The sequence below is a fragment of the Hetaerina americana genome, unplaced genomic scaffold, assembly GCF_022747635.1.
Source record: "Hetaerina americana unplaced genomic scaffold, ioHetAmer1.1.p SCAF_9, whole genome shotgun sequence".
In the NCBI taxonomy this organism is placed as follows: domain Eukaryota; kingdom Metazoa; phylum Arthropoda; class Insecta; order Odonata; family Calopterygidae; genus Hetaerina; species Hetaerina americana.
The window spans coordinates 62303217-62330600 of record NW_027287538.1 but is presented as its reverse complement, the minus strand read 5'-3'; the positions used below and the strand labels follow the sequence as shown (position 1 = coordinate 62330600).

The 27384-nt window shown below is 34.9% G+C and overlaps 1 protein-coding gene across 5 annotated transcripts in view; it reads right to left on the bottom strand.

The window, feature by feature from the left end:
• Positions 1–262: 262 nt before the first annotated feature.
• Positions 263–27384, bottom strand: part of Patronin (calmodulin-regulated spectrin-associated protein patronin) — a 218546-nt gene continuing 191424 nt past the window's right edge. For 3 of the 5 annotated variants that reach the window (XM_071597469.1, XM_071597470.1, XM_071597473.1), the window contains 9 exons: positions 26874–27041; positions 26065–26301; positions 22559–22751; positions 19383–19466; positions 14713–14805; positions 7502–7636; positions 5507–5611; positions 4662–4989; positions 263–3407 (listed from right to left, as the gene is read on the bottom strand). In XM_071597469.1, the coding sequence (XP_071453570.1) occupies positions 3260–3407; positions 4662–4989; positions 5507–5611; positions 7502–7636; positions 14713–14805; positions 19383–19466; positions 22559–22751; positions 26065–26301; positions 26874–27041 (1491 nt within the window). In that variant the 3' untranslated portion in view covers positions 263–3259. The remainder of the gene's footprint in view (positions 3408–4661; positions 4990–5506; positions 5612–7501; positions 7637–14712; positions 14806–19382; positions 19467–22558; positions 22752–26064; positions 26302–26873; positions 27042–27384) is intronic. The other 2 variants (XM_071597471.1, XM_071597472.1) reach the window with 2 other exon arrangements.

The window sequence follows — 27384 nt, the reverse complement described above, 5'->3', positions numbered from 1 at the left end:
GAGCAGTATCCTTAAAACCTGTAATAAATTCTGTTTACTGTCCTCGACACTTAGATGGTAAGGACATTTACTGGGGAATAAATGATTCTTTATGAAAAAAGCATAAAACACAATCAAGCAGGACGATGGGCCAATCCTGCACATAAGGTCAAAGATTTTTTTAGAATAATAAAAAAGGGATATGATTAAATGACATTGATGGCACTCATGAAAAAAATTCTTCACAACAGATAACTAAATTTGAAAACATTTATTTTTCAAAAGGCAATTTTATTCTTTGAATGATATTAAATGAGTGTATTCTTCCAACTCTTATGACAACATTGTTAGTGAAAGACAGTAATTGGATTAAAAAAACAATAGTCATAGTTTTAACTTCCCAGCAATACATAATGTACATGTTAACCAATATGGAATGTGATCTCACTTACACAACACCCCAATTTGGCATATGAGAATCTTGCAGAAGCAAAGAGCAATGGATTCATACCAAATTCTCAGTTTGTAAATAAAACAGCATTTTTTATGTGATACTCCCCAAGTGTTGTCAAGTTTACCTAATGACACAGACACACATAGAAATCAACCTTTACACACTGATTCATGACCTCATACTGCAAAATAATACAACCAAGGGGATTTGGAATAGACAAATATGTTCATATACATTGAAAATTTTCATTGTCCTGTTGATTCAATTCTAAAATATGCCTTCTGATTCAGATCTGTTCGTCAGACATGATTCCAAAGTAGCCTGCACACTAGGAACTTCTGTCTCATGACTCAGTTGAGGAACTTACACACTGAGACAAGCTCTGAAAAATGGAATATTTTAAGCAGAATATACAACTGAGTACAGCCAAATGGCTAGCAATTATTGCTTAACCCTTTTCAAATGGGGGCTACATCTCTGCACAGTTAATTTGCAAATATGTACAGCTTAACATACATTACTGTTTTAGCCCATGTTAATATGCTGGAAACTGGTTTTTAAATTTTTGGAACTTTTATAATAAATATAAATCTTTATTAAGTAACATAGACATTTCAAAGAGTCAATTATAATCTTCTTAAATTTGAAATCAGTTATCAATCATAAACAAGAGAGTATGAACCATAAACTAAACCCTACATCATTAATATGTTGTCTTAAGAGTTTAACTACATAAAAACACTTACATGACAAAACTTTTGATGGGGCATCTTGTAAATACGTACTTTTAAGATCATACTTCAGAGCACTGTCTCAATATATCATCTCAAGCATTGTCTTGATGCTCAGTTCCTAGTGTCAATTCACCATGAAATGATCCTAACCAGCTGTCTCAGTTAGAGCATGAGATGTCGAACAACACTATTCAACATGTCTCAAGGAAATTCTTACTTGGGACAAGGAATAAATGGAGAAATCCTAACCTTACTTAGTCTGTAAAATTAGCTTCTTTATTTCTTATGTTGACTGCCACCATGTTATCGCAATCCATCACACACATGCCAATGAATAATTTAACATACGTTTATTATTACTGAAGACAAGTCCCAATGAGGACCTGAAATATGTATGTACTAGATAAATAAATCTTATATAAAACTTAATATTTACAATTAGCAAATGAGATTAAAAAATTAGCACAATTCATTTACAACCATTAATATGTTTTTTTTTCTGTTCAAAATTATATTATGGTTACCTTGTCACAGTGTGTCACAAAGGGTTCAGCACCTTTCTTAATGACTTTTCTCTTGGACGAGAAAAATTCACATATTAAAGCCTATATGCATTCAATATCACACAAAGTCTTCATGCATTACAATGACATAGTTCAGTTCAGCACACTCAAACAATTACACAGCTAACAATAATGCATCTAGCCAGGATTATAATACTTAGACCAAATGTCTATCTCGGAATGGTTGAAATAAAGTCTTTCTTCATGATCAAATGAGTCCATCTTATTAAGTCCCTTGTGACAAATAAGTAGGGGAAGGAAGAGGGGGAAAGAGAGAGAGCCATTGGCAAGTGTCACTACCATGCCTTTTTTTTTTATATTATCACAACCTATCGGAGCCAGCCACATAGGAAACACCTTCATATGCATACAACCATTTCCAAACAAGCAGATGGGAATTGCTACCCACAAATGAAGGTTTAAAACAATTACCAACTGCTTTCTTAACAGTTGTTCTAAGGCAATACTTTGAATAACAAATGAGACTGCACATGCTGGTATACTAACATGAACAGTAAGACTTTTTTAAAATGCAAGAAGACCATCCTTATTTACAAAGGTATTCACGGGCAAGTATTAATTGCATGTCACTCAAGAAACAATGCAAGCAAACTACTCCTCACAACACAACTTTTTTGTAGACCCCAAATATATATAACACCAGTATAATGAATGTAACGACTAAAAAAAAAAGATACAACATAATTCCATTACTTCACATAGCTGTCAAGGAGTTTCATCACCAAGTATGCAGAGTAATTGAATGATGCACTGAATGGTGATCTGAGTGTTATTTTGATTTGATGCCAATGATATTGAATTAATTAAACTGTGTTAGAAGGTGAGTAATAATTCATGGAGGCACAAGTATAATCACTTATCAAAGAAGCATTGTCTCATGACACATTAGAAACTCAATATTTGGAAGAAAAAGGCCAACGACATAATGAGCACATTACATCAGCATACCAAAAAAAATAGCTGACAACATTTGTAAAAAATTTGAAAAACAATTCTCTCTCTTCCAGGACAAGTTGTATTGTTACCTGGATTAATAACACAATTTATGATAAACAGATATCAATATTTGCAATACTAAACAAAGTACTATTTTTTTCCTGGAACAGTAGATAATATTACATGAAAGAGAGACAAGAGAATTTAACATGAAAAAGCATCAGATGGATATATTAATATATTGCAGCCTTCGAAATATGATTTTTTTTCAGTTTGACTGAGCTTGAAATGGCCTTAAAAATAAATCACCATTCACTGAGTAATAAAATTTTGTGCACATTAGAATCAACTTCCAGGCTATTACTTTCTTTTGATCAAAAAGGCGAAATACAATTTGCTCCGACCAGAAGCAATGATGGCATAACCGAGTTCCAAGGTAAATGGATTCTTATGACATGCACAAGGGGGGGACGCATAGGGGGGAGCAAGGGTGGCACCACTACCATCCTCTACTCCTCTTCTCCACAGTGGTCCCACCAAAATCACCACACAGTTCTCATTCACACGCGAGCTCATATGATGAGCGTTAAGTCCTTCTTGTTTGGCAGGTTTCCTGCCTTCTTCCCTTGCCACAGGCTGTTGTGGATGGTGAAGGCATCTATGGTCACCGTCAGATGCTTCGTGTGGACCTGAGAGAAGCATTTCCCCCCTGAGTTGTATCTGGAGGGGGAGAGACATGAGATTCAAATTCACTGTCAGACAGGCATGTTGTAAAATGCCTTCAAGGTATAAGGCATCCCATTTTTTCCTTAGAAATGGGAATGGATAGAAAGATATGGTTGACCTTAAAATAAGTAGGCATTCTTTATGCATACAAGACATTGATGGTGTAACTGTACAGCGCACAGGGTTTGTATAGCTTCCACTAGATTGAGAAGCATTTTTGATGAAATATGTAGGTGCATGACAGTTCAAAAGAAAAAGCTTTAAACAGAACCTTTATCGGCAGCTATGTAATTGTCGTGTCAATGCTGAGAAATATGCTATATCTATAGGGACATGATGTTGAGAAGTAACAGATTTCAAATTCTGATGAAAGTAGTTAGTCAGAAAACAATTACACCTTGGAACTTGAAGGCACCTCATGGTGCTAACTATACTTCACCTATTCATCAAAGTATATAGATAGATGGAATCTGTGTTAAAATCATTCCCAATGAGTGTGAAAATTGAAAGAAATGACAGCGTTGGCATTAATGATTACGTGAAGCATGAGGAGAGAGGCAAACATAAATTAGACATAGTTATCATGTATACAGCATGCAAGGATTAGAGCTTATTGTAAATTGAAAATTTCAAGTTCGCTAAGCATTTAATCATTAATTTGTTCAGACAATTGAGATTATCAGGTCATGAAGTCAGGTTTCCATTTCATATTTAAAGAGAATCTTTTGCCTTAGTAGGAAGATACTCATTAGATAAACTTTCATTGTGGTAAATTAAATGATTATAAAAAATAATAAGGTAAATATTCAATTTAAAAGTCCATTCAGAAAAAGTATGAGTGATTTCTTTCAAATTTCAAAAATATACTACTACATCATACATAAGAGTGTTAATTATGCTTGCAATCAGCTTCCTTCAACCTTAATCACAAATTTTGTCTACTTTCAATTTCATTCCATCTTAACCTTCACGATAAAATGTGTTCCCAAGACAAACTAAACTCAAAAACATAACATATGAGGTGTTTAGACTAGGTTGTTTTAATTTAGATAAATTTACATTCACAATCACATGTTTACAGCATAGATTTGGTTTGGCCTGATGTGTTGATGAGGATCAACTATGGCAAATATCTAACATACAGAATGCGCTGAACATGATGTTTCACCAGCTTCGACTCATTTCAATTGAAATCATCTCTATGAGCACTGGGAAAAATTTGATAGGCTACGAACAAAGAAAACTCACTTGAAAAACTTGTCAAACATCCTCTCACTGACATTTCTAGGGCCGGTCCCATACAGCTTGGCTACCTGCTCCTGCATTACTTGTGGAGAGGCCCCTAGAATACCCTCTTCCCCGATTCCCTCAGGAGTATAGGAGTAGAGGGCGCGGAACTGGCAGCCAGCATCCCGAAAGAGGATGAGGAAATGCTTGCTCATAGACCTTGCTATTTCCTCAAGGACCCTCGCTTTAGCCTCCTTATTGACAGCTCCAGGAAAGACACAATACTCCACAGCATTTAATATGATACTTCGATTTGATTTTGTTGCTGGTTGCTTGTACAAACGTGGACCTGAGACATAACAAAGGAAACCTTTAGCATTAGATGGAAAAAGGTAAAGTAGTTGGTACAGAAGGTATTTTAACTTTGATTCCCTTTTAAATGAATAGAAAAATAGTAAAAAAACTAAAATTTCAATCAGAATTCAAGAATGACATTTTAATTCCATAGGCATGTCTATAAAATTTACATAACAAAGAAATAGTTCTATAAGGCCCTCAGTACTATTTTATTCAACATTAACCTTCTCCACCTAAACTGAAATCTATATATAATTCATAAAGGTGATACTTCTTTTACCATTGTTGGTTTCCAAGATTATTTATCTTCCTGAAAATAACTTTCCTTTTTTTCTGCTTACTCTTTTTGAAAAAAAGGGGGCCATTATGGTATTTAACGTATAATCTTGACAGAAATAAAAAACGTTCAGGAGAAAAGAGAATTGAAGTTATACAACAATTACGGCAGTGGGGCTTCAACCACAAAACATTTGGTATCCTTGGTCTGTACCAAAGAAATGTTATCTTACCTGTATACTCTAACATGGAACTAGGTGTTGAACTAATGTCACTGGCACCATCATCGCCAAAAGGCCTCCGTCTAATCACCAAACCTGGAGGCAATGATCCAGGCCCTGGAAATGTTAACATTTTATGACCATCCGTCCAAAAAGCTTTAGTAATTGTACTACATATAAGTGGTGGTGGTGGTGGTGGCGGAGGTTCCCAAATTATGTTACAGCAGATATCTACTGGAAAAATTCTCTATTAAATGGCTGCGTCATAGTGTTTGACTAAAATAATTCAGTGAAGCCAGACAAAAAGGTCTCCTCGCTACACTGATCAAAGGCTTATTTAAAAATTTTTGAAAATGCCCACATTCTGGATTGGTCCCCTGGTGAATAAAAATTATCCCACCTTCAAACAAAATCAGAAAATATGCTGCTACCATATCGTGATTCACGCCCCAGCATAGAATAGTACATAAGGACCTAGCAAATTAGTTACCATACCTCAACACTTAAGAACCACTACATAGTTCAAAACCCTTACTCATGGATATTTGAGTGCTCTTGTGCTTGGGATGGTTCAAAGAAACAACTACAGGAGAGAAATATTTGTAGCTCACACTGTAAACTACAACTAAATGCTACATACTTCAATACTACACTAATTAATCAAAAAAAGGAACAAACAAATAGTGAGAAGCAATGGTAATGCACATGAAATCAAAAATAAATAATGAAGGAAAAAATTGAAATTTTGCTGACAAACGCACCATAGAAAATTCCTAAAAAGATTCAGTTCATTAACTTTTTCACCCTAAGCAAATCATGGGTGTACGAACAAAAATATATACTTAGAAACACACACAGCTGATGATTGTTACAAGTCACAGCTAAGAAATCACAATATACTTTAAATATTCCTGGAATATTATTTTCTAACTTCAGAAGAGCAAAATTTAATATAATTAGAGGATTGTTTGGACAAAAATTTTAAGCAGTAGAGACATACAAACAAGCAAATAGCAACCACAATAAAAACATACAAATATAGCATCACGGAGAAATGCATATATTTATGAAGCTCAAAAAGGTCACCAACATGAAACACGGCATCAAATAATTCAATTATTTTATCAGATTTTCATTCAAAAGTTTTAGTTGTCTATGTTTATACTCAGAGAAACAAAAATTTTCTGAGTTCCCTGTATATTTATTCATAATAATTATACTATCTCAATCACAAAGTTATGCATTAATGCTATATATTTCAATACTCAAAGAACTCCAACAGTTTCTAAAACTCAAATACTTGTGACCTGATTTTTATCCCATTGAAGAATTATTAAAGCTATGCCAACAAAATACGCATTTCATTCTTCATCTATCCGATTGAACCTTTTGGAAAAATAGTTATATTTTTTATCATTTCTCCCCTAAATCCAATGAAACTAACAACAATATAAAAATCACTTTTCTAATTGATCTACTCCTTATTGCTGTGCACATTATTGTACCATGCAGAGAGGGAGAGAGAGAGGATGCACTAAATGCTTTCTCAAGGTTTTACTAATGATATCTTTGCATGAGACAATCCCTGCCGGTTGGTTCAACCACAACCCCATAATATTTTATTATTTCACATTCTGACAGCCTACCAATGTGAACAATCTCCCTCTAGACAATTGGCATGGCACTGTCACCAAAGCTGATCACACAAAAACCAGTGATGAAAGGCAGTTGAATTAAGTTCAGCACCCTACAGTTAGGTAGACTTGTCATGTAATGGCATCCATATAAAAGGACCAATTTAAAACAAAAAAAAATGTTAAATTTCTGAGTATAAAAATATTTTGCCAATTGAAACATGAGCACCACAGCAAACTAAACTATGCCCGACAGTTAATCCCCAACAACCAGAAAGCTATTTGTGTGAGACACGACCATTTTAAATTAACCCTTTAACCTTTTAATTGTTTCTAATCGAGAAATGGTCGTGGAGTGAGGGGATAAACTAACCGGAGGGAGATGGAAGGTGGCGCCCATGGGGGCCCATTCCCGGGGATGGTGCACGGCGTGGGGGTGTGGCGCGGCCCAACCCCGAGTCCGTGTCACCATGACGGAAGGCCACACTCTCTTGGTCACTGCCACTGCCTAAGGAGGGAGACAGAACAGAGGTCAATCAATCTCAAGGAGCCAACGGAGAGAGGGCAATGTCTCCTCAGCCATTTAGCAGGTGCAAATCTTCTAGTTAACGCTGCCTATCAACCAATAGGATGCCAAGCCTCAACCATGACATTTCAAGAAGGGTAAAAATAATGCCATTTCTTTCCATGCAAAAAGACATGTATCTATGGAGCATTTGAAAAACACAATGAGGATTTTTAAGAAACCTAAGATCTAGAACTTCAATTACTCCTAGCAACAGCAACAGGAATATGATATATAAAACTGTAAATTTTCCATTGTCATACATCAGCACTAATATTTCAAACTGAAAACTTCTCTTACCAAGAAGTCATTTCCACTACTTACGCAGTCATTTTCATTGGAACCTAAATGTTCTTCTCTAAATATTTTAATGAAAAAATACAATAAGCAATGGCAAGTACAGTTTCCAGGGAGTTTCTATTACAGGGTTTAACAAAAACATTAATTTACAATCTTTTTGCAAAAATGACAAAACTATAAAACACAATCATCTATTTTTTAATGAAATACGAAATGTACATATAGGAAGGTCAATACTGATGCGCTATTTAATTCAAGTTCATAGATCTGAAACCAACAACTTCCAAAGGAATATAATATCCCTCAATAAGCCACAATGCAGAATTTACACTCGAACAAGAACGACATTATCTTGAAAAAACAGCATCTTTAAACAATCAAGTGCATTTCTATGCAACAAACCATACATGAGATTTGTACAGAGTGGATTTAATACATGAGCAGAGAAATTATAAAGCCCAAATCACCATCACCAAACTCAATTAACAATGGAAGACACTTATGAAACTTTCAACCAAGTTTGAAATTTTCAACCAATCAGTAACACCAGAAACAAATATCCCAACAATTTTACTACGGATAACCAGCCCATGGTATTGAAAATAGTGAGAAGAATGCTCCCATTTATAATTTATGTATTATTTAAACTAATTAGTATTTGGTGAATACAAAGATGTGAATTGAGGATTTCTTCACAAGCTCATTGATTGAATATAAGTTATGCATGTTTACTAAATATAATATTTTATAGATCAGAAGAAAGTATAATGGAAGATAAAATATGGGTATAATTAAGTTTGGAGTATAATCTGGCAAGTCTGCACCATATATGTTAATTATAGTGCCAGTGGAAAATAACTAGAACATACTGCTCAAAGTTACTACGCATGATCTAAGAATGACTAGGCAGCAAGTAATCCTTGCTTTGATTATCAGGCAGCCTAATGGACTAACCTGAGTGGGAAAGCATAGTAAGGATGCTATGATCTCATTAATATTTTCACGTTTGAAATATTGGACATAAAGACATTCCCTTATGCCAAAATCAAAAAAATCATTGTACATATAAATGTATGAGCATCCACCACAAAATGGTTTCCAAAGCATGTGGAATGCAATGCTAATGCATTTCATGGTCTTAATGAATACACTAAGTGTTTCAGATAAAAGTTGTAGGGGAGCATGCAAAATCATTTACGTTAACAATGAAATTGAAGCAATATATTGAAATAATAAATGACTGATGAAAGGAAATATGTCAATAGCCTACATCTTGACACAATGGATGTGAAACAATACGGATGGAAATTGAAAAAGATCAAGGTTTCACTGCAACATGTACAAAATCTATTAAGTGTTAAAACACTAATTGTTCTAAATGTGGTCAATAAAAGAAAAATGAAGCTGCCAACAACCAAGTTATTGTGATTTTAGGAATCACCTGCACTGGCACACATAACCCAAAGTCAATTTTCAAGGCAATTAGAAAAAAGGTTCATGGAAAAATGCAGAATTTCATGAGCACCATTAACAATTTTTCAATCCTCTCCACACTAATCAAGCGGTGATACAGAGGGGGCACTGTGAATTTGAAAGCAGGCTTCATTAGATAGATCCACTCGCATCAAAAGAATGAATAAGTCAAGAACCATTACCATGAAAAGCATTCATGCTCACTATGAATGGGTAATCATTAAACAAAGAATCATAATAGATAAATTCAAGACTATTCATAACAAATAAATCATTATTGAGGACAGATTTTTCAAAATTGGACTAAAATTGGTTTCGATGAGCATATATTGGCAAATATGACATATATAACAACACTAATTCACTTCTCAACTCACCAATTTTCCAACCTTCTCAACCAACTAATTTACAACAATTGTGGACACTGCACATTTTGTTGAAAGTCTTTATTTGACCTTTAAGAATCAACACATTTCAGTCGATAAATGTGGTCAATATTCTGGATATTAGGATACATAATTATTAGAGTTACAGATAAGAAGTCCTTTTAATATATTCCATATAGGCAAAAAAAATGAAGAAAGCTGTTATTTTTCTTGAATTTACTAAGTACATTCTATTTATTTTGGTTTCATGGCCCACTTAATATAATTCCTTGAATTCCAATTGGTCGACTATTCTATCAAGAAATGTTCATTCATGCAAAGATATTATGATATACTACTAATTAAGCATTTGGCATACTATGAAGTATCACTAAATAACTGTGTGAGGGTTTTCAGAATGTTTTATCCTGACTATCTGATGATATTATCATCATTAAAGCATGATTATTGCATTTCTAAGCATTTTTCAATGATCTATTAGAAGAATTAGCTAATATATCCTCAGAAATTAAATGTATACATTAAGACTACTTAGCTTTGCAATGACAATGGAGACTGGTATTGAGTATCACAACTGATGGACACAATGGAAGAAGCAACATTCAAGAAAAACATTGCATAAAAATTGTAAGTACAGGATTGGTTCATAAACTGACAATTTCATGTACATCTACCAAGCAACCATAACCACTTTACCACACAACCAATGATGAGAAAATTCAATTTTATCATGAGCAGTCCATGCATTGAAAACTGAAGTTACATCACACAGTTAAGTAACCCCATAAAAATCTATTAAATGACACCACAACTCCCATACTTAAATAAAGTGTGTGGAATTACAAAGTCAATTATTTCATTACATTTCAATATGTTATGCAAATTCCACAAAGTTACGCCTGAGACAACAAATCCCATACTTAATGTGAGATTTGAAATGACTCCTTTCCAAGTATATAGTTGATGAATTTTCCCCCAACAGACTAACCAAGGTGATGTGAATGCAGAAAAATAAAGGCTTTCAACATAGGAATTACGTAGTCAAATAAAGAATTTTCATTTTTGAAAACAGTGATCATGTGAAAATCAGAGTTGGAACCCAGCTAATAAATATTTGAAACAAGAAGGAAAATGAGGCAGCCAAGCCATAGGGGTTACCATGTTTTGTGGCCTAGGCTAACATTCTCAGCTCTTTACAAAAATTTTACTCCATTGTGAAGATAAGAGACAAAAGTTTAACAGATTGGAACTGAACATTTAAAAAAGCACAGATACTAATATGTTGGTTGCTAATTATTTATTAACCCTTCCCCACTCCCATTCCTCACCATTGAAAGACCTTGATATCACGGAACAGCAGCCACTGACCCCTGTGTTTTGCAATTCACCGACATCCCTACCTCCACTACATCAAAACATTCATAAATCAAAGACAAAAATTGAGAAATTCACAACCATTACCTTTTACCCCCCTGCTCTAACGTAGTCCATTAAGGCTCCTGTTGAAGAGCCAATATAATCATATAAACCTGATATTTCTTAATATAACTACTTATGCCACATATTAGCAAACACGTAAAGTGAATTTATGACAGAAGACTAAGCAGCTGGTATTATTCCAATTCCTCTTATTCCAATATCTTTGCCCATATTTTCTCTTGAAGAACTTGGACCTAAAAAAACATTTTAACATTGCATTTTCTCTTCTCTTGGCACAAAAATGTTCATATGTACTGTAGCATTGCGATGACCACACTTTATTATACTAAATGTGCACTATGGGTAATTCACAATCTTAAACTGAGAAAAATATTCAGAAAAGTATTTGAACAAAATTTCATCCAAGTCTTTTGTGGGTTATACACTTTGAAGGCTGCCTGCCATTTGCACATATGACATAAAACGAATGTCTTTCTCATTCATCATAATTAGCAATACTCCACTATCAAAAAAATAAATTAGTATAGACTTATTACGAGCCACAACAATCATGAATACTTGAGCAATAAACAGTATAATTATTTCCCTAACAGATATGAAGAGATTATCAATTGTATAAAAAGTCAGAGATATTCCCAACACAAAAAAGCAAGACCCTATTTATATAAATGATGAGCTTCGAGATTCTGGAGATTTTCTTTTGCCTAAATGGGCATTATTCAACCAAGACCCCTGAATTTTGCCCATTCCCAAATGTAATTGGGATTGAACCAGGAAGAGGAATTCATCATCTAAAATAGTCATAGACTTCAGATGTTACACCAAATGACCCCTTTGCCTGTTTATATAATAATTTCAAGTGACAACTCTAAAGGAGGATGTCCTTAGCCATTTTGGAAATTCCATAAATTATACACACATTTTCCTGGATACAAGCATATATAAGATCATTAATTAGTAATAAATAACTTCCAGAGAGCATAATGAACGCTAAATGGAAGTTCATAACGGTAAAACACTTTTTGGACTCTTATTGTAGGTTCACCTAGAAACTTTGAAAGTAAAATTGAGTAGAGAATTTCGGTGTGAATCATTTTGGCAAAAGCATGCCAAGAAAAATTGCCATGCAAAATACCAATATAACCATATCTCACTGTCATCCTAGATCTAGGAATGTAATATTAAATGTGAAGTAAGATCTAGCACTTTATTGGCGTATTTGCTTGATTTAGTTTTCTCGGGTCTTCCACCGGGTCAGGGGTCCCATATTGGCCAATATGGAACCCCTGACCCGGTAGAGGATCCCAGAAAACTTTATTAATATTAAACGTCTTTGGAAAAAATAAATTTGATGAAACAGGTAGAACCATGCATGAAATTTTCTACAGCTTTTAATTTCAACATCATGGCGTCAAGAGAGCATTCCCAATGCCTAGAATATTTTAGAAAAATGCAGACCATGCAGTTTTGAGAGAAATTTTACTGTTGTGGGCCAAAAGAAAGTGATACAAAGGATATTTCCGCAAACCTAACTCTTTGTTTCTAAGGCTCTTCAAAATTAAACAGCTAACTTAGATCAGCAAAGATAGAGATGGATACGTATAGTCCTCAAAATGAAATACTCTCAGCTTTCACAGAATATCTATTGTCTCAACCTCAAATATGGAATCAGTTCTGACAGGAATAATTATTCAAAAGTGTGACTTCATTGGCAAAAAAAGAGATAATTTCATTTATCATATTTTTTATCATATCAAATCAATAAAAATAGAAACTTGGAGATCAATATTCAAAGGAAAAGTATGTGCATCATGCTAGAATCTGTGAAAGTTTGAAGAACAGAGAAATGAGGAGAGAATATACTTCACAAAAGTAAAAGTATTCACATGTATAAAATGGTCAGATTTTTTTATCAAGTAACCATCACATCATTTGATCACATCTAAATTATTTACACTTAAATAAATGAGCCTGCAGTCTAAAAGCCCAACCTAATGCACCAAAAGATAGTTGATACACAAGGAAAAATTATGATTTGCTACATCGCTCATTAGAATAACCTGAAACTGCAACTTTCCCTAAGTCTTCGTCACTTGGTCTTCACTGGGTTTAAGATGATGCCTCAAAATATTCAATACAACAGTAATTTTCAACAAACTAAACAATAAAGAAATAAATTATTGCCTCTAAAGTTTTTGAAGCCTATTTCCATAATGGTATATGAATGGAATGATGATTGAACTCCAGTTTGGAGTGGATATTGGCATTATAAAACAATGCATAGCCACAAAGGACTATCATACCACTTTTTTCTATTTCAAAGATTTTCTTTGCAAAGCATTAAGAAATCCGCTACTGGAAGCCACTGCAAACACTTGCAAGCTTGATAAAGTGTTTGAGACTCAAGCAAATTCTTAAAGGAACAATATGAAATGTAACTACACTAATTACAAATGAATTTCAATGGAAAATCAAAACTGTGGGAATTAGGAATTTTAAAAATATTTTTAAACAAAAATAAAATCTGGTACACAATGCTAAAAATAACTAGAGAAGAAGCTGCTTAAGATGAGAGCAAGTGACATTCTACCATAACGAAAATCACTTCAGAGATAACATACAAACATATTTACTTAGAAAGGAGCTAAAAAGTTGTGCACAAATATGATATTACTTGGTGCTACAAAGTGTACTTCAAGAGATGAGCCACATATTTGAAAGTTGCATATATACTTTCTTAAAGTTAAAAAAAGCATGCTTTGCAAATAAACAGCAGGGGAGACACTCTGAAGAAAAACTGAGTAAGACGCCTGAAGATAACCATAAGAAGTCGATACATTTGCAATTGAAAATATTCTTGCCAACCTATCTGTTAATTTCATTGAGTACATAAATACCAACCCAAGTATAAAACCATAGTTGATATGAAGAACAGCATTCAATAAACAGGAATAAGGTATCATATCTCTTTCATCATTCTTCCCTATTTTAAGAACACATTCCTGATATCAAATCAAGACTTTTCTGTTTCATTTTGCAAAATATTTTTTTCAATTTAGTCTCCCGCCCAAAATTCCAATGTCATAAAAAAATAGAACGTTGGTTACTGCTTGAAAACCACATTATACTGTATTAAACATATTTCTTACAAATTCAACAACTTACATACATTCCCATAAGGCAAAAGAACAGACCTCAAAGGAGAACCAATCACATAAAATCCATGAGAAATAATTAGCCCTTAAATGACCGTAACTCCAAAGCGTACCATGACACCACACACCACCCAGCAAAAGGGGGGAGGGGAGTTGGCTTGGATTAAGGGAACGGGTATGGATCAGAACACAGTCACCAACCAACACCACAGCGAGGAAACAACATGGGTCTAGGGGAGCAGAAGATGAGATAAAATCTTCTTACCGCTCAAATTCACAAGAGAGTTTGATTTCCTCCCACGAAAAGTCATCCGCTGATAGGTTGAACCCTTGTTTGGTCGACCAGCTGATCCTGCATCTGTAAAGTCATTCATGATGAAGCAGCATCCCACACTTCGGGAATTGAATGCACAGTCCCCCAGAAACACCTATCGCTCACCTGCCACCAATTACTGTACTTCCTAAATGCCAATTATTACCTACATACTCATTCAATGAAACAACTTGAGCTAATGAGTGAGAATAGCAGTAAAATTTAAGTACTACGTGGATGAAAAAAGCCATAATACGTTTTAACTAACTGAAAACTCTTACGCAAAATGCATTTTTATGTAAACATCTGAGCACATCTCAAAAATTGTGTCAATTTCATTATTATTTTTTCAGAATGAGAATTTCTACTCCTTTAGTGATTTCCATCATTTTACTCACGATTTTCCAACATTTCAGCTTGATAGCCTTGGTCTCTTACAAAGGGGATTTTTGAGAGCAAATTGTCTTAGAGAGGAATATATTTTACCATCTACAAACTCTTCTACGCACGTACCTAAGATAAATTATATTGCATAGCTTGATTGAAAGCTTGTGGCTTTCCAATGTGCACAGAATTGAGGGAAAAGCAGCAATAAGGGAGAAACTTGAAAGGGATGGCAAAGTACCACAGATAACAATCAGTCAAAAAGTACAATTGTAATTTTACTTACAACTCTAGATTCTTCAAAAGAGATTTAATCGGACTGAAAACTCATGCCTGCACATAGGCCACAAACTTTCAACCTATCACATATGCAGTGACCTATAGGTATGAAGGTAACTGTAATAATAAGTATTGAGCACATACAACCTACAGAAAGAGTTAGGCAAATTACTGTAATTTCAAGTCATAAGGGAACAACTCTTCAAGAATATATAAGCAGGATAACCTACGACAATGTAAAAGAAATGACAAATTTAAACCCTCTGCAAATTCTAGCTAACATATTAAACACATCTGCCAATTAACATTTTAAATGAGTAAAATTTGAAGCTGACTAACATTTCTCACGATATTTTGTTGTGCTTGGAAAATTTAGATAGCTCAATGAGCGACAAAAATTATTCTGATCATCTTTTCATAAACATAGAACATGAATTAGGCTTAAGCAATACTTAGAATTTACACAAACCATCATAATTAACATTCAAAATTTCACTAAAATATGCTTTCTTTTATAGCTATGGACTTATTATAAACCAGAGAGTAGAAAATGCTCAGCCAGCTATTCTTTGGCACATAGTTTGATAGTTTATATGTTTCCTTCCTTTACCTGCTATTTTATTGTATCATTCTTTTAATATAAACCATACATGATACCACAAAAAGGATTAAAATGTGATATTGCAAACACCTTCAGTTTAGCTTTCCTCAATAGAGTATAAAGGTGCATTTACTAATGATGAGTAAAAAATCTTTCAACATCATATTAGACTCAACTGCCTTCAAAGGAAAGAACATTAAACATTCTAAAAATATAATATAGAAAGAAGAAATAGACTTTCTGAGTATTAAATAAAGTGAATCAATATTGCATTTCTTCCTAATGTTATACTGAATTGTCTTATATGGACTGGATATTTTGCAATTTTTTTCACTAGCAATTGGGTTTTTAACATGTACATGGAGTAAATTGTAGCAATCCCCAGTTTAATAAAAAGTAAATTATATCATTCCTTTGTCAAAAGAACATGTGATTTTGGCAGCTTTTTCTTGAAGAATTAAAATATGCTATCATTCAAGAGGTAGCATTCATTTGCTCTTCTTTCAATATTCATTAAATCATGACAGTGAGAGAGCAGAGGTCAGAGGTATGCAAATGCAAAGGAAAAATCAAAACTTGGATCACCCTAATGTAGCATTTGAGTAGATTGATAACTAAATGAATAGCTTAAAAGGTATTACTTTCACTAAAAACATGTGATCAAACTTAGTCGCAACTTTTTCCACAGGGGCACAGATAAGACAAATCTTCAAGTATGTAGCTGGAGAATGCTATGTTTTTAAAGCACGCATTTCAGTTAAATCTGTAAACTTTGTGGACAAATTTCTATTTTGCATTCGTATCTCCTACCTTGCTGGATGGTATTAATGGACAACATTTGGTAAAAAAGCTGTCTTTTAATTTAAATAATTTATTTAAAGAGTTTTGGAAATATGAATGAATAGATAAAATATTTAACTACAAAGTAAATTGACTTCTGAAATGGAATAAACCAAGGCAAATTAGTGATCACAAGGTGTCATCAGCATGTTTAGTCAGTAATTACCTACACTAGGCAGTGGACAATTCATAGTTTATTTGTATTTCATTCAGTGCCTAAATTATGGTAAAGCATTTACATGCTAAGAAAAACTGGCATTTGGGTGATTTTGTATGATTTATAATAGTAGTTCCCTTAAAAAATGAATGGCATTAGTTAGGCGCAGAAAACATTAACTCTATTTGAAATTGTGAAATTTAACACTTTACTTAGTTACTTTGACACTTTCTCCTGGTATTTATATTATACTTGAGTGTTTAGAGAGTTAGTAGAGCCATGCAAAATGAGTGCATGACAAAACTGCACTAATTTAAATGAAGAAACTTTAAATTGGCATCAGTCCAATAGTTCATCAACAGCCACAGAAGTGACATTTATCTTAAAATCTACAAGGCCATTAAAAGTTGCTAAAATTTCTTGCAATAATATTTTAATGAAAATTATTATCTTGGCCATTCATGAGAAGAACTAATAAATGAATTAATTAATTGTTCCATTTTTGCTTTGATTTAAGTGATTCATTAACCATGTAGCCACAGACAGCAACAACAGAAAAATTGCAAGGAAAAATTTACTTGACACATATGAACATAAATATTTAAGTATACTTGGAAAAAAATCTAAATACGTCACTGGAAAATGAACAAAATAAATCAAATATGATCTTAAAATTACAGAAAAATGAAATTAATATAAGAAATGCAGCAATGCAAAGAGAAGTGGATGTTTGGTAAAAGGTGAAAGATTCAATTCAACTGATATTTTCTTGTATGATACAAATATGGTTTTCTTATTGCAAAATAAATTGCACATCATACAAGTCATCTCACTTCATTTCCTACAAAACAACACAAATAAATATCTCTATTGACATTTTTTCATAAAAATTGTGCTCGCATAGGGATACTAACATTAAGGGATACAATCTCTAAAACATCGTGATGAATTGATGATTTCAACTCATTGCCCACAAGTTACATCTTTTAAATGGGATCCCTGTAATACTAAAAGCAAAATTTCAACTAGGAGCTGTGAAACAACTTTAATGAGATATCCTGTAAGCCACTTCAGAGAATGGCACAGTGCCTGAAACATTTGAAGCCATCTTTTGGCAAGTTGTAAATTACATTGAGCTACAGTGTATATTTGTAAAAGAAGATGGACTTCAAACCTTAAAAAAACTATCAAAGGGCTGTTTTATATGAGAGCTCTCTAAAATTGGTTCAAACCAATCAAATTGGCAAACCTCTTTGATTGAAACTCTAAAGACCCCAAGTGTGAGAAGTATGACGGATCCATTCAACCACAACGCTATACAAAAACAATCTTACAATTTTTTGAGCAATTATGCTAAAATAAATACTCAACATATGCATTGATAATGATGTATCTCGGTTTAGACCAACGTCCTCTTCCATATCTATAACCTGAGTTTTGATGAACAAATAATGCATCCCCTCATTGTTTAGAGGCATTTTGAATGCACTTCATAACTTTGCCATTTCTTAATTTTGATTTCAATACTCTCTTTAGTATTTGCTCATTTGAATATATCGAATAAATCCTGATGGGTGGAGCCACTTTACCGGATGTCACCAGAATACCTTCCTCATGCCAATTATCAATAACTAATTCATGGGGATATGTATTCCTAAGTCACTTCCAACCTTGTGTTCCCTTAAGGGTGAAATGGGAACTTCGAAACATGTAATTAACTCTGGAGACTTTGCCCAGGCTGATGCAACAAATATTACTGCAAATGCACTTATTTCCAGTTGATTTCGAATTTGATAAATTTAATTTGAATCGTACATTTTTTTTGCGAGTTTTTGTTTAAGCTACTGTTTCCACAAGTTTTCATAAGTTTTTATTCCAATTTATCAATCCCACAAATGTATTCATTCCTTTGACAATGATACAACAACATCTTTCATTTAGTTAGGATATATCTGAGGGAGTATTCAAGGGACTATATCACAAAACTGGATACGAAAGACATTTTCAAAGAGACCAAAATACAGTGATTCACTCACATATTTCATGTGGAGCAATACCTTCACTTTGGCATCTCATAAATGCTCAAAAAAAGCTATCCCATAGAAGATGTACAAGATTTATTTTTGCGTCTAGTGTGTGACTAGAATTTATTCTCCCAAGTACATTATTGTAAAAAATTCCAACTGTAAAAATTGGTATTCATTCCTGTAGTATTCATCCAATGCCACGTGAGATTATCTCCTCAACCCATCACTAGACTTAAGAAGCCAATAGGAATGACCGAGCCATGCCCTCCTGCCCCTGCCACAGGGAGGAGAACACCCATCGTACCGAGTACAAGGGTCAGGGTGATTTTCTCACCTCTTGAAGTCCGGCAAGAGCTTCGACGTCCCAGCTGTGCACTTCCCCGACATGGAGAGCTCGCCTGGCCATCATCTGGGGAATCTGGAGGGTGGGGGGGAGGGGTGAGGGATTTTTTTGGGTGCACGTGAGAAGTGCTTTGGGAATCGCTCCCCTCATTACCACCACCATAATTTACCCCAAATATTCCATGCCTAATACTATTATTGCATAAGCCTTAAGGTGCAATCTGCCGTACTCTCTCATGAAGTGCCAACACTCAATCACGTTTTCTTCTCATGCCCACTCGATATAGAAGAGCGGATGCACACGACTGCCATTAGAAGACATCCGTAAATTACACAAGCAATTCAGAGCCACACATGACTCTTCCCCATCACTTTTCACCACCTGCCAGTCACCAACAAACAGAGAGACAAACCCCCCTCCTAGCATGAGTTAAAACAGAGGACTCTTGCAAGACTACTACTTCGGCATTGCAATTGAATTTTTTTTTAATGCCTTATATAAAGGGGAAAATATGAATAAATATCTAGAATTTTATTTGATTAATTTCTAGGCATGAAAATAACTTTCAATTGTTGGGTTCTCATAAATTATTTCTTTCATGGGTGTGCATTTATCTTGGTATCTTTAACAAGGTACAAGCCTCCTCCAACATTGCAAGACAAAAATAAAAGTTGAGAGAAATAAAACAAACAAGATCAGAAGCTAAATAATGAATAATGCAGGAAGTTTCGTGTGCTCTCCAGGTTCATTATGTATTCATGTAATATATGTGTGTACTACGAGGGTCATCCGGAAAGTAGTACCCGTTCGTGAAATAAAGACACAAAAGTAAATATTAACAAACATAAAAAATTTTATTTGAAAGAGGATACTTTAAACTACTTCTCAACATAATCTCCAAGCAAATTAAGGCATTTGTCATAACGTGTGACAAGTTTCTGTATTCCTGCTGCATAGTCCTTCGCCGCCAGCTCATTGAGATACGCGAGGGACCCATCTTGCACAAATTTTTGCATAATGCAGATGGTGTTTAACAATTTCATGAACAATTGTTCGAGAAACATTGGGAAAATGCTCACAGATGTCATCAATTGTGACGCGCCGATCGTTCCTCACGAATTCGTCAACTGAGCTCACCAGTTGGTCTGTAATGACAGACGGTCTCCCCGAACGCTCATCGTCGTGTGTGTTCCCCCTCCCCATGTTGAAGTTGCGACACCACCGCCGAACAGACGACTCGTCCATTACATTGTCTCCATACACCTCCTTTAATTGGCGATGAATATCACATGGGCGAACGTTTCTTGCATTGAGGAATTTAATCACTGCCCTCACTTCACAACTGGCGGCGTTCTCAATTTTTTTAAACATTGTAAACAATCACAGAAACAACACAGGCAATGCTAGCGTCACGCAACTTGGCTCAGAGAAGGCAGACAAGCCACTGAAGCTATCTGACCTCGTCCAGCGGCTACTCGCGTCGTCAGCACTTCATGCGGCACGAACGGGTACTACTTTCCGGATGACCCTCGTATATGAGCTTTTTCTACGTTTAAACATTTATATGAAGTGATTTTTTCAGAATTAAATATGTTTAATCTTCTAAATTATTTGGAACAATAACTTATTCCTTCCAAATGAAAATAAAATCTCCAACTTTTCCAATCTATATACAAAAATACCATTTACAACTAGATTCCAGAACATCCAAAATATGCTCACATGATTCACGAATGTCACTTTCTTCAAAAAAAAAAAAGCCCTTAAGAGGCTGTGAAATCTTGGATGTTTAATTATGAGTGTGGGCAAAGCATAAAAAAGTGCAGCATGACAGATTTGTACAAGCATATGCAGCAGTATTTTCTGATCATTGAATAAACAGGTGAACCACATGGGCATCACCCAATTCCTCTGGCAGAAGTGAGAACACCAATATCTCCATTTTCAATTTGAAAAACCAATTTGTGCATGATCAAAGATACTGAAATGAGTATTCCAAGTTTGCAGACATAATAGTCACTTTCTAAGAAACCATCATACATCCCATTAATAGAAATCTAATGCTTTAGTACACTTGCTTAGGCAAAGTATATTTTCCAAATGGGTGCTTGCTGTCCTAGCTGTCAAACTTTCAGAATGAATATTATCATTATATACAAATAATTTTCATTCTTAAAAAGCTTTTTCGTGAAATGTGATGAAGAAACAAAACTATGATGCTAAAATACATTTTAGTAAAATTAACAATATGAGCATGATACATGAGAATTTATGGAATAAACCTTTTTTTTTTAAGGCCTGGAAATATGCTTAAATATCAGCACAAATTTCTTTTTATCAAATATTATGCCACCGAACTTAAGAATAAAGCAGTGAACAGCATAAAAACATGGAAAATATTTCGCTTTCCTTCCTATTAATTCATTGAATCCTGGATTAGCGATGATGCTTTCGTCTTCACAATATACAAAGTACTTACAAAAGGAACCGCATGATGTCAAAGAGCAAAAATTATTCCAAGTAACGATTAGCAGCTATACAGACTGAAGAGAATGAAGTGAGCGAGATGGACAATAAATTACAAAGTCTTACACATCAAGTCGGAAATTTTCAAAATTAAAAGATATAACAGCACCAAAAACAATGGTAGGTTTTTAAAACCATGTGATAAGACAATAACACATTTCCATTTGATGAACTGTGGGATCAGTAATTATAAAGCACTTTCATGAGGTACCTGCATAATTAAACACTGATAAACAAGATATTTTATTCCAAAGCACAGTACATCTAGTACTCAAAGCATACACAATTCAACATATGCTGAAGAAGAATAATTTTCAGAAGTTTCCTGAAATATCATCATAAGTTAAAAGATGGGTGTGAAGTTCGGAGAGATGACAAACTGGAAAGCGATGCTGAAGATGACTGATGACATTAAATACTTGCGATGAAAAATACAAAATGATTAACCAAGCAAAAAACTTTTAAATCTTGGCATCATCATACACAATAACGTCAAAACAGAGCACAACTGCATCTCAGATGCCCATGGCACCTCTTGAGAGGTGCAAGTAGAAGTTACTACTCCTACTAGAAGTAACTACCCCTTCCAAACTTCAAGGTAAGCGTTAGCCTTAACAGAGGAATAGAAGTAAGGCACCCACCTGCTAGACTGGAACCAGATCCTTTGCGTCCTCGGCTTGGAGTCAGCGTTCCAGAGCGCATCTCAGGAGCATCAGTTCCATCAACATGGATCGTCTTCGGCCTGGGTCGCCCACCTGGCCCACCCCTCATGCGAGGGCCACCCGATGATGATCCTAGGGATGGTGGCATGCCCTTCGTTGGGTCATGCTTACCCTGAGAAACAACAAATATTTAATTACTTTAAAGTTCCCTACACACATCGGGATTCTGATACTTAGCACCAAAGTACATTGCAGGGAGTGTTTCCAGTATAAATAGGGTGTCCCATCAGTTTCGGTGAAAAAGAATCAAGTGATCAACAAAATGTTCTACTCTCATAAGTACACTTTTTGAAATTGTTTATTCAACTATCCACACATTCCGTTCATCTTCTCTACAGTATAAAAACCATTTTCTTATGAGAAATTCATTTGGAATCTTGAGAAGGAAGAAATAAAAAGAATGCTGAATAAAAATGGTTTAAAAATGGGGACAAAAGAGGTAGAGGGTGATATGATATAGTCATAAATATGGATTAAATGCCTTCAGTTAGTCATCATAAGAATTACCACTGCTAGTCATTGATTACAGAATATATGAGAAGGCTATGGTATGAGATTCACCACCAAAAAGGAAGGGTATATTCAGGAAATATTGAATAGACATTAAAAAGAACTAAAGCATACAAGTACATAACAGATATATGAGCTGATGGCAGGACTTGATTATGGATTAAGAGGTAAGGAAAAGATCAGGGAAAATTTTCATATGCATCATGTAGCTTTCCTAGGAGAATGGCAGATGTTCTACAGTTTCCCAATGCCACCTTTATTTATTTCAGCAGTGTCATTCCACCTTTGAATTGGTACTTATTGGTCTTATGGAACTCATACACTAGTAAAATAATTAATGCTTTTGCTCAATGCTGTCCTCTCTTTCCATATCACTGGGTTTTTACATAAAAATATTCTATGATTGAAATTGATTTTAAAATTCAAATGTTGTGCAAACAGTTATGACATAATTACCCTGCTCTTCAAAAGCAGTTTTGTTACCACTTTCAATCTCTCATCATATACGAGGGTCATCCGGAAAGTAGTACCCGTTCGTGCCGCATGAAGTGCTGACGACGCGAGTAGCCGCTGGACGAGGTCAGATAGCTTCAGTGGCTTGTCTGCCTTCTCTGAGCCAAGTTGCGTGACGCTAGCATTGCCTGTGTTGTTTCTGTGATTGTTTACAATGTTTAAAAAAATTGAGAACGCCGCCAGTTGTGAAGTGAGGGCAGTGATTAAATTCCTCAATGCAAGAAACGTTCGCCCATGTGATATTCATCGCCAATTAAAGGAGGTGTATGGAGACAATGTAATGGACGAGTCGTCTGTTCGGCGGTGGTGTCGCAACTTCAACATGGGGAGGGGGAACACACACGACGATGAGCGTTCGGGGAGACCGTCTGTCATTACAGACCAACTGGTGAGCTCAGTTGACGAATTCGTGAGGAACGATCGGCGCGTCACAATTGATGACATCTGTGAGCATTTTCCCAATGTTTCTCGAACAATTGTTCATGAAATTGTTAAACACCATCTGCATTGTGCAAAAATTTGTGCAAGATGGGTCCCTCGCGTATCTCAATGAGCTGGCGGCGAAGGACTATGCAGCAGGAATACAGAAACTTGTCACACGTTATAACAAATGCCTTAATTTGCTTGGAGATTATGTTGAGAAGTAGTTTAAAGTATCCTCTTTCAAATAAAATTTTTTATGTTTGTTAATATTTACTTTTGTGTCTTTATTTCACGAACGGATACTACTTTCCGGATGACCCTCGTAATTGACTATAAACATTAAATAGGTAATGAGGCAAACTACTTCATATTCCCACGTACACTTCTTTATTTTGCTGCTTAGTTTTGAATCTTGACTTTGTCTTCTCCTAAAAATCTTCAGGTGAACTGTAGCCTAGGTCGTGAAATGAAGAAATGTGCATGGAAATACAACTCAGTTTGCCTCGTTATGAACAGTTTACACCAAGTGAAGCCTAAACTAAACAGTTCACCACACGAGGTGTTTTTCGGTTCCTAATCAGGTGAGCTACAGTTCTTAGCCTCCGTAAAATCAATAGGAGAGACCCAGAGGATGTCTCTACATTTATGTTATTAGAATTTAAACAGTTGAGCCTAGAGCCAATTCACCACCTACTTATGAGCAAACATGTTTAGTGAACATATTAAAATAAGAGAGAATCTGGGATCTGGATATCAATTGTAAACAAAAGTTATCAAATTAAAATAAAGAGAAATGTTTTTCAATGAAAAATAGCAAAAACTTCTATAATATGTTACAAAACTCTGAGAAATGAAAGAATTTTTTCTGAAGCCTGAATTAAAGCCAATTACGGTTGACGCAATTTATTACCATTGATTAATTAATAATTTAAGCCAATTTTAGTCATTATGGCACATGTGTGTGAGCATGTGACAAAAATTATCAGTATCTTCTCGCAGCTACAATACATGCACAATGTACGAGAGGTTTCAGGCTATTACACATAATTTTTTTAGGATTTTGTAAGTATTAAAACTAAAAGATTAACAAATAAATATTTACAGATGCACACGCACTGCATAGTAAATTTTTCACGGTGTGGCAAATGAATATTCTACCCAGTTAACTTTTGAGGATATAAATGTTTATCAAAGATCACACACACAATAAATTACTAAAAGGCATGATCTTGGGTTACTTAAAATGCAGGAAACATTTTTCAATATATATTTGACACAGGAGTTTAAAGTGTGTGAACATAGGAATGTTTCAATTTAAAAACCAGCTATCAATTCCTATTAATATGATTTTGTAAGGTAATTCCTGAATCTATGTATGTTGTGATGAGTAAAATAACCAACCAGATTAGAGTAAATTAAACCATGTAATTATTATTGTTTTTTTGTGCATCATTTTTCAGCGACCATCTTCCGGATACCAAATTATTAAAAAGTAGTCTCTAAGATGTTTTACTGGGCAAAGCACAAATAATGTGAAGAATTAATATGTATTTTAATCACATACAGGGTAAATACACCTATGCACGTATGACTTGATTCTGCAAATTGTTTTCCAATGCTTCAATTTCACATTATTATATAGTCCTGCAACTTTTTTTTGGGTCATCTCAGTTAATCATGAGTTTATGGTATACATAAAGGGCAACTCAACACAATACTTTGATCTTGCATGATTGTATGGGATCTTTAATATACTCGGAGGATAATTCTGATATTAAAAATGGTTTTAGAGTGTGAAACTAACCTAACTTAACATACATGTCACCTATGGAACTGATGTTTTTTGTTTCAATTCTGGTTTTGGTTCTAATTTCAAGACTTGGTAAAACCAAGAACCAAAGCACCAAACAGACCAAGCACCATTATGAACGCAAGTGACCAGCAGTCAGGCATCAACGGGGACAATTGGCCACCCTCACCTCTCGCTCTGCCTCCTCTATCGCTCGCTTGAGGCGGTACTTCTCGAGGATCTCCGCTCGTCTCCGTCTCTCCTCTTCCCGCTTACGCTGCCTCTCCTCCTCCCGAGCCTTGGTGTCCTCTCGCCTCTGCATCGCCTCCACCTCCTTCCTGCGCTTCTCCTCTTCCTGCCTCTCTCGCCTCTGCAGAGACATGAGCAGGATGCGCTCCTTGCGCCTCTCCATTTCATCCAACGTCCCCTGAACACAAAAAAATATGAGTTCTCTATTGTGGTGGGGGGGGGGGGGGAAAGGTTTGTACATGGGCACTTACCTCATGTGTTGGTCAAACAGAAGAAATATTCCAGAAAAGTGAAAAGTTTCATTTTGCATTTTAAAAACTTATGCAATAAAATAATGTTATATGGAGGAATGAACAAAATAATGTTTACAAGTAGTCATTATAAATTACATTTTTGAAGAAATATAAATAATATGAAGAAGAACAAACCACCAAGATGAGATATAGCATACCGCTGAATATTTTACATGCATAAGAATCACTACTAACTTAAATGGTAAGATTTTAGGCATACCAACAAAATTTTAATATGATTCCACATAATGGAGGGATGATCTTTAGATATTAATAAACTTAAAATAAAATTGTTCTGAAGAATAGCATACAAAATAAGTTCCACTTTTGAATGTATCTTAACTTTCAGAATTTCAACAACAGATCATAATTTAAAATGCTTCGAACCAGTAGGACAAGGAACTGTTACTATAAAATCCATCAAATGTACAAATATTTAATTTTAAGAAATACTCACAGGATCTAAAGCCTCAGGAGTGACACCAACAACAAGGCCAACTGACTCCCCACGGCTCCCCCCTCCACTTGGTGGAATTTCCTCCGATGAGGACGTCTCGCCAAGACCTTTGCCCCCAGATTCATCATCCTCTGAGCGTGATTCACCCTCTGACCCGGCCCCAAACATCTAGTGGATGGAAAAAATTGTGGTTTTGCATTTATAAGATTATTATGGTCTGGATTTGTTTTTCTTGGGTCAGTTGAATTCTGAAACTAGGTTGGTAGATTTTTGATGGCATATCATCACAAAGACACACATCACATCACAAGGGCTAATTACAAATAGTCAAATTATTAGATTATTTGTAATGAGGCCCTTGAATCATGTGAAATGAGCATGTGCTTGCTATTTTCCATAGTTAACCTTTAAACCTAGCCAAGGTTACAACAGTTTACCAACAAGTTGACCCCGGTGCCAGTGAGATAAAATCCTTGCCTACCAACCCAGAGATTTTCGGTTTGATTCTCGC